The 7449-nt window shown below is 24.9% G+C and overlaps 1 protein-coding gene across 1 annotated transcript; it reads right to left on the reverse strand.

Moving 5' to 3' along the window:
• Positions 1-2455: 2455 nt before the first annotated feature.
• LOC112736102 (protein UNUSUAL FLORAL ORGANS-like) lies at positions 2456-4076 on the reverse strand. Its single transcript, XM_025785447.3, has 2 exons — positions 2996-4076; positions 2456-2916 (listed from the first exon to the last, which is right to left on the reverse strand). The coding sequence occupies exons 1-2, from the start codon at positions 3991-3993 to the stop codon at positions 2607-2609; spliced, it is 1308 nt and encodes a 435-aa protein (XP_025641232.1). The 5' UTR covers positions 3994-4076; the 3' UTR covers positions 2456-2606.
• Between the last annotated feature and the right edge of the window lie 3373 nt (positions 4077-7449).

The following is a 7449-nucleotide window of genomic DNA, read 5'->3' on the forward strand; positions in this document are numbered from 1 at the left end:
TAGCACATTAATCTTGTTTTTTAAATTTTATAACAAAAATAATAGATATATACTAAAATCAATAATATAATTATTAGTTACTATATATTTATATATAAATATATATTTTAATTTATTTATTTTTAATATATATTTTATATTTTAATATATATTTTATATTAATAACTGATTTTAATATATACTTAATATAGATAATTTTATAATATATAAATAACTTGCTAAGTTTGACTAATAAATATCATGTTTGAAAAAATGTCTAAAGCAAAAGAAATTTCATTTAAGAATTAAAGTTAAGATCCTAATATATTTATTGAATTGGATGAGAAAAGTTAACAAATATTCTTAACTAAATTCCAAATTAATTTTGATATCATTATATATTTTGTGTTAAAAAAAATTTTTGTCCCCAAAATTTTTTCTCAAGTTATGCAACTGTAGTTAAAGCCATAACTTTATAATTTGCTTATTTAGAGGGAAAATATGAAAAGCATTTGTAAGATCATATATCTCTAAACTCTGAAATATTGTAGCAAAATAGCGACAAATTTAAATATAGACAACTCATAAAGAATATATATATATAATAGAATAAATTTTACTCTATATATGTCAATTTATTTAACTTCTCTTTAAATGATGTTATTTTATCTTTTAATAAAAATGCAATTTATCATTTTGAAATTTAATAATCGTGTAATAATAATTTATTCAAACTTTAAATAAACATCAACTTTTAATCTCAAATATACAAAATATTACGTGAATCAGTTAATATATATATATATATATATATATATATATATATATCTTATTTTTAATATTTATTGACAATTAATTTTAATAATTAAATTTAATATATACTTTACATGGTTGAACATATAATATATCAAAGTAAATTTACTCATGATTAGATAATGAATTCAGATTCTACTAGCTAGCATGCGTCTTCTTATTTGTTTTTGTCTACAACGTTAGGGATAAGTCTTAAAATTGTCCCTAACGTTTCAAAATTGACTCAATTTTATCCTGCTATTAGGGATCCGTTAATAGAATTGACGGCGGGACAAAATTGAGACGATTTTAAAACGTTAGGGACTTAAATAGGACGAAAACGTTAGGGACAAAAACGATACATAAAAATAAATTTTAATTTAATTTTATCTTTCAATAATATTAATTTTTTACTGTACATAGTATTCAATTATTTTCTAATTACATCTAAATAAATTACACTTAATCACATTACTTTTATTTTAAATAAATTTATTTTTTTATAATTTTAAAGAATTTTGATATATTAGAGACAAAATATATAATTTATATTTTATTGTATATATATTATTTTTTTTCTTTTCTGCAAGTTTATATACTAGTCATTTTATAAATATTTCATTATAACTAAAAATTTTTAAGAGTAAAATTATAAAAAAATTAATTTATTTAAAATGAAAATAATATGATTAAGTGTAATTTACTTAGATGTGATTAAAAAATAATTGAATACTATGTATAGTAAAAAATTGATATTATTGAAGGATAAAATTAAAATTTATTTCTATGTATCATTTTTGTCCTCAACGTTTTTGTCCTATTTAAGTTCCTATCGTTTCAAAATCGTCTCAATTTTGTCCCGCCGTCAATTCTGTTAACGGATCCCTAATGGTAGGACAACATTGAGTCAATTTTGAAACGTTAGCAACTTAGATAGGACGATTGAAACATTTAGAGACAATTTTAGAATTTACCCCAAACATTGGGGACAAAAGGGACTCTAATAATAATAATAATAATAATAATAATAATAATAATAATAATAATAATAATAATAATAGTTAGTCATATAAAAGACTTTGCTTTAAAATTTTAAAGTTGCGTTGACCCTACTATTATACAGTGTTGGTCAAACATGTAAACATGCGTCTCAATCAGTCTTCAGTTTTGCACACATGATTTGTTGCCCTAAATGCACTAATTTCTAAGTAATAGTTAACTGCACTCTGCAGAGCTGAATTTAGCGGCAACACCTCATAATCTTACCAATCCAAACACCTGTTTGCAAAGCACCGTCTCAATCAGACTAACAACAGTAATTTTAAATAAATTAATTAACAAGTATGTTTGTTGAAGTGAAAGCTAGCTTGCTAGTTCTTATTTATTTATATTTTTGCTATAAGTCATTCACATATTAAGATTTCATTATATATACATATTATTGCAACGAAGTCATGTATGATATCATATATGTATATATATAATTCTAAATGATGAAAGAGTGTGACTTAATTAAGAAAATATGATCAACAACAAGAAGGTAATAGAAATGTATATGGAACTAATATACATAGAGAAAATTAAAGGAAGCTAATATAATAATAGTAATAATAATTTCCAAACCCAAGCTTTAAGCTTAGCTAGTTAGCTATAAGCTAGTTTCATAATTAGATTCCAAACCAGGCTTCAAAACTCAAAATTAAACTAACTAATATACTAATAAAACAACATTTCAAATAATTCAAACTCATGTACTATATTAGTACTAATGTACTAATAATTCAAACTCACCATCACTCCCCATATTTGATTTTTCATTATTATATATAAATAAATTAAGCATTAAAGTTCTGAAAGGGGAGTGCCAAGTGATCAAGAAGTCCGGTAACGGGAGTAGCAAGTCTAGGCTCATATGCAAAACCATGCAACTCATCAACAAACCCATGATGATGATGACGACGATAAGGACAGGGCGGAATCCATTGCCACCTCTTCCTAGAAATGTCAAACAACAACGCTTTGTCGGTGCCACGGATGATTATGACAATGAATTCTCCATGCCCTACACACTCAAACCCATTCCCACCCTCCAATTCCGCAAACTGAACGTATAGCTGCTGCGGCATCCTCTCACTCTCCACCCACCTACACAAAATAATGCAATCAATTAAATAAATACTGATATCACTAGCATTTGAAACAGTACATATAGGGGCGTACGTACATTGTTCCGCAAGATTGCAAGGTCCAAACCCTCAAGCTTTTGGGGACGTTGAGCTTGCTCTTCTCAACGGCGGCGATGAGGAGGAGCTTGCCCTTACACTCAAGCAAGCTGGGAGAGCGCAAGAACCTTCTCATGGGAGCTTGGATCTTGAACCACGCGTTGGAGGTTATGTCAAACGCCATAACACTGAAGGGACTGCAATTCATGCAGTAGAATTTTCCTTCTGCATAAACCATTCTTCCAGATTCAAGACTGCAAAGCCGAGGAAGAGAAGAAGTTGTTCCCCAGATGGAGTAGAATCCCCCTCCGTCGATGTGAAAGCTCTCTGATGTTAAGTTCTTGACGGCGTAGGGGGAAATCATGTCGTCGCCAGCGACTGTGACGTCTATGCAGGTTGGAGTAACGGTTAAGCCAATGGAAGGGAAAAGTCTTGGCCTGGGTGTGGGTGGTAACTGAGTAAGAGAACCGATGATAGGGTTGCAGAGAAGCATGGTTTTGGGACCAGCTTCATCAGAAACCCAACACAGTAATCCCGAGGAAGAAGAAGCGGGAGAGAATCCAGATGGGATGAGAGCGAAGGAGATTCGATACCATGCCATGTCATAGGGATCAAAGAGGTAACCGTCATTGTTGTGGTTGGAGGCAGTGCCAGTAGCGCCATTGTTGTTGTTCTTGTAGATGTAGCTTTTGCTGATCTTGTGGTTGAAGAAGATGAACCAGTGGCGTCTGGGTGAGACTTGAAGGTATAATTCGAGAAAAGAGTTGGAGAAGAGAAGGGCATACCATCTCTTGCACACAGAACGAGCTCGGAAAAAAGCAGGAGGAGGGAGGAAGGCGAGGATGCGATCAATGAGCCTCTGAGGAAGCTTGCTCCATATTCTGCTGTTCATCCATGGTGTGGTGTTGAAGGTGCTTGATGTTGCTGCGGTGCCCGTAATGGCAAAGGTATAAGAGAAAGGAGAGGTGATAGAAGAATGGTGATGATGAAAACTTTCCATAATTGTTTTAAAAGAGCTATGGTGCGGGGCTTGTGTTACTAACTTTTGTTGGAGGAAGGCAATTAAGAAACGGAAGAAAGTAAAGGATTGTGTTGTTTTGGTGGTGTTGCTATCTGTAGACAAGTGTCTGTATATATAACCATTTCTACTGCCTATTCTATATTTCTTCCACCCAAATTTTTTAACCACAAAATTTAACATTATCTATACCTTTTTGTTTGTACTGAACCATTAATAAAATCAAATAATATATTCTCTTAAATATCTATCTAATTATTTATTAAAGAATATTTACTATTTTTCTTCTTATTATATCGATTTAGTTAACTTATATTTTATAACAATATATATTAACATTATTAATTAATTTTTTTATAAAAATAATTTAATTAATATGTGTCTTTAGAACATAATAAGATTATTGTTAGCGAATTTTTATTTTTAATAAGAATTTCTTTTATTTATAATTTTAATATGTGTTTTTAGAGTATACATTAGCTAATTTCTTATAAAAAATACAAAACTTATGCGTCAATTTAAATTGACTTTTGACAAAAAATTATTATTTTTTTAAAAACTTTTTTTAATAGACAAAAGTTATTTTTTATTTGAATAAACTTTTTAGAAAAAGTTTTTCAAGAATTAAAAGCAAGGTATTGTTGGCTTAAAAAAATGCAAATAATTTATTCTTTTTAATAAAAGTAATTTTTTTTAAATGTATTTAAATAGGTTAAAAATTGAATAAGAGTACTCTAATTATAAAAGTACTCTTCTTATTGGAAAAAAATCAATCCAAATTAACATTATATATCGTACATGCTAAAATTAGTCACTAAATTAATTACTATGTATTGGATATAAATACATATGTTATTTAACATTTTTTAATATATATTTTATACAAATAATTAATTTTTTATAAATGCTATTCATGCAAAACACTAGTAAAATTAGAATGCAAATAATTAATAGTATAAGGACTATGAGGTAAATTGATATAATTCACATCTTTAATATTTTAAATTCTATTTTTTATTGTTACTTTCTTTAGATAAATATATAATTTTAAGTTCTCAAACTTTTTTAGATTTATTTGTTTTGATTATTATTTATTTTCATGTAAGAAAAAAAAAATATATTTAGAGAATACCAATTTCATTTATTATTTATTAATTATTAATTATTATTATTATTATATGTCAAATTAACTCAGTCTTTATTGAGAAGGAAAGTGATTTTGATGGATGCATATCTATCATTTCGGTGTTGTTTTGTCAAGGCCGAGGTTGGAGACGAAGTTGAGAGAGAGAAATGCAATTGATGAAAGAGCAACCCATGCAAGTACACACCAACACATGGGTCATGCTTCATTTACTATTTTTTTTAAATTAAAAAAAAATAAGAAGAATCAGAAAATAAATACATTACTTGTTATGGTATATATTCATCAATATCCATCCAAAGACATGGCAATTTCTAATAAGAAAAACCTGACGAGTATCGTTTCTTATTTAAGAAAGAGCGAGTAAAAGCCTCCAATAAAACATCATTTGAGTAGTTGATTATTGATGAGTAATGAAGAGTGGAAAATACATATAAAACAGTAATTTAATAATTTTTTACTTATTTTATTCTTAAAAAAAAAGAAATTGTTCGTGAAAAAAATTAATTTAGAGAATTAAAGATGATCACATTCGATCTAGAAAGAACTAATTTTGTTATACTCTAACTATGTATACATGAGTTATACTCTAACTATGTATACATGAGTCCTGAAATAAGTAACTCAGAAAGCATTTGGCATGTTACTGTTTAATTTTTTGTTTTTTCTTTCTCGTCTTGTTGCTCTTGTTCAAACACACGGTTATTCTGCATTCAATAACACATTAAAAGAAAGGACAGAAAAGAACAAAGGATATTTATTCATACAAATGGACAAAATAAGATATGAATACACGTGGAATAATATTTATTAGAATTTATTTTTTAATTCTTGTGAAGTTATCCAAATTTTAGGTGAATTTATCTTTATTTTTTATTTTATATTATCATAAAATATTTATTACACCGTAAAAAATATTAACAAATATAATAAAATAATTATTGATTAATATTTTTTAAAATTCTCATTAATTTTTTTCTTTTTTATATTTAAATATTTTTTAAAATATTCATTAACATATACTATCAAATTCTTTGTACGGTATTTTTTGTTATTTTTTATTTTTCATCTTTTCATTATATTTATTTTTATTTTTTTTATTTTATACTATATTTAAATATTCATTATACTATAAAAATATTAATTATCATAATAAAATAATTATTTATTAATAGTTTTTATAATATTCATTAATATTTTTTATTTTACTCATTAATATATTTATAAAATAACAAATATTTTTATTTTAAATTTAATTAATATTAGTTTACTAATATGTACTGATGTGTAAATTTATTAAATTTATATAAAAATATTTAATCAATAAATATATTAACGAATATTGATACACTAATATTAATTAAATTTAAAATAAAAAAATATTTTTTATACTCTAAAGATGGTAATGACTAATGAGTACAATAAAAAATATTAACAAGTAATTATTTGTTGTATTTATTAATATTTTTATAATAGTAAAATAGAAGAATAAAGATAAATATAATGAAAAAATATACAATACAATTGTGTAATTTTCAGACCTAGAAAATGTTAGTTTAATTTATTTTTGAAAATAATTTTTTTATAATGAAAAAAATTCATAATTCCAGATAAAATGTACTTATGAAAAAACCAAGGTTCTCTTATTTCAATCAATAGTGCATAAGATATGAATTAACATGACAATGAGGTATATATGGCTAAAGTAATAATTCATCATTATTAATAAGATCAAATAACTCAAACTTGTTACTAAAATATGATATCTGAGCCTTAGAAAGAAAATTTAATTTACTACTAGATAATTAGTGCATTTAGTATTTATTTTTATATTAGAAAATGATAATTTTTTATTAAATATTTAAATAATACTCTTTTTCTTTTTATTTATAAAACATATCGTTTCTTTTTTCTGTAAAAGTTAAATAACATCTATCTTAGCCTATTTGATTAAAATATTTTTAATAATTATTTTTCATATAAATTAGTGATAATTATTTTATAATTTAAAAAAATAATAATGTAAAAATATATACTTATTATTGTAATAGTTTTTATTTATTTTTAATATTTTAACTTGTTACAAAAATATTTCATTCAAATTTTGTTATACTGATTAATGAAAAATATTAAAAATAATTAAAATTTATTACATTAATAGTAATATATATTTTATATTATTGTTAAATTATTATTGTAGTAAAAATAATAATATAAAATATATTTATTATTATAATATATTTTATTTATTTTAAATTTTTTATCATCAATCATGAAATATATAAACATTATAG

This window comes from Arachis hypogaea, chromosome 3 (assembly GCF_003086295.3).
Source record: "Arachis hypogaea cultivar Tifrunner chromosome 3, arahy.Tifrunner.gnm2.J5K5, whole genome shotgun sequence".
Classification (NCBI taxonomy): Eukaryota; Viridiplantae; Streptophyta; class Magnoliopsida; order Fabales; family Fabaceae; genus Arachis; species Arachis hypogaea.

Bases quoted from the DNA above. Each gene is read 5' to 3' on its own strand.
- LOC112736102 (XM_025785447.3), bottom strand. From the start codon at position 3,993: ATGGAAAGTTTTCATCATCACCATTCTTCTATCACCTCTCCTTTCTCT. The intron at 2,917-2,995 runs GTACGTACGCCC...TATTTTGTGTAG, and splicing joins TTGCAATCTTGCGGAACAAT to GTGGGTGGAGAGTGAGAGGA.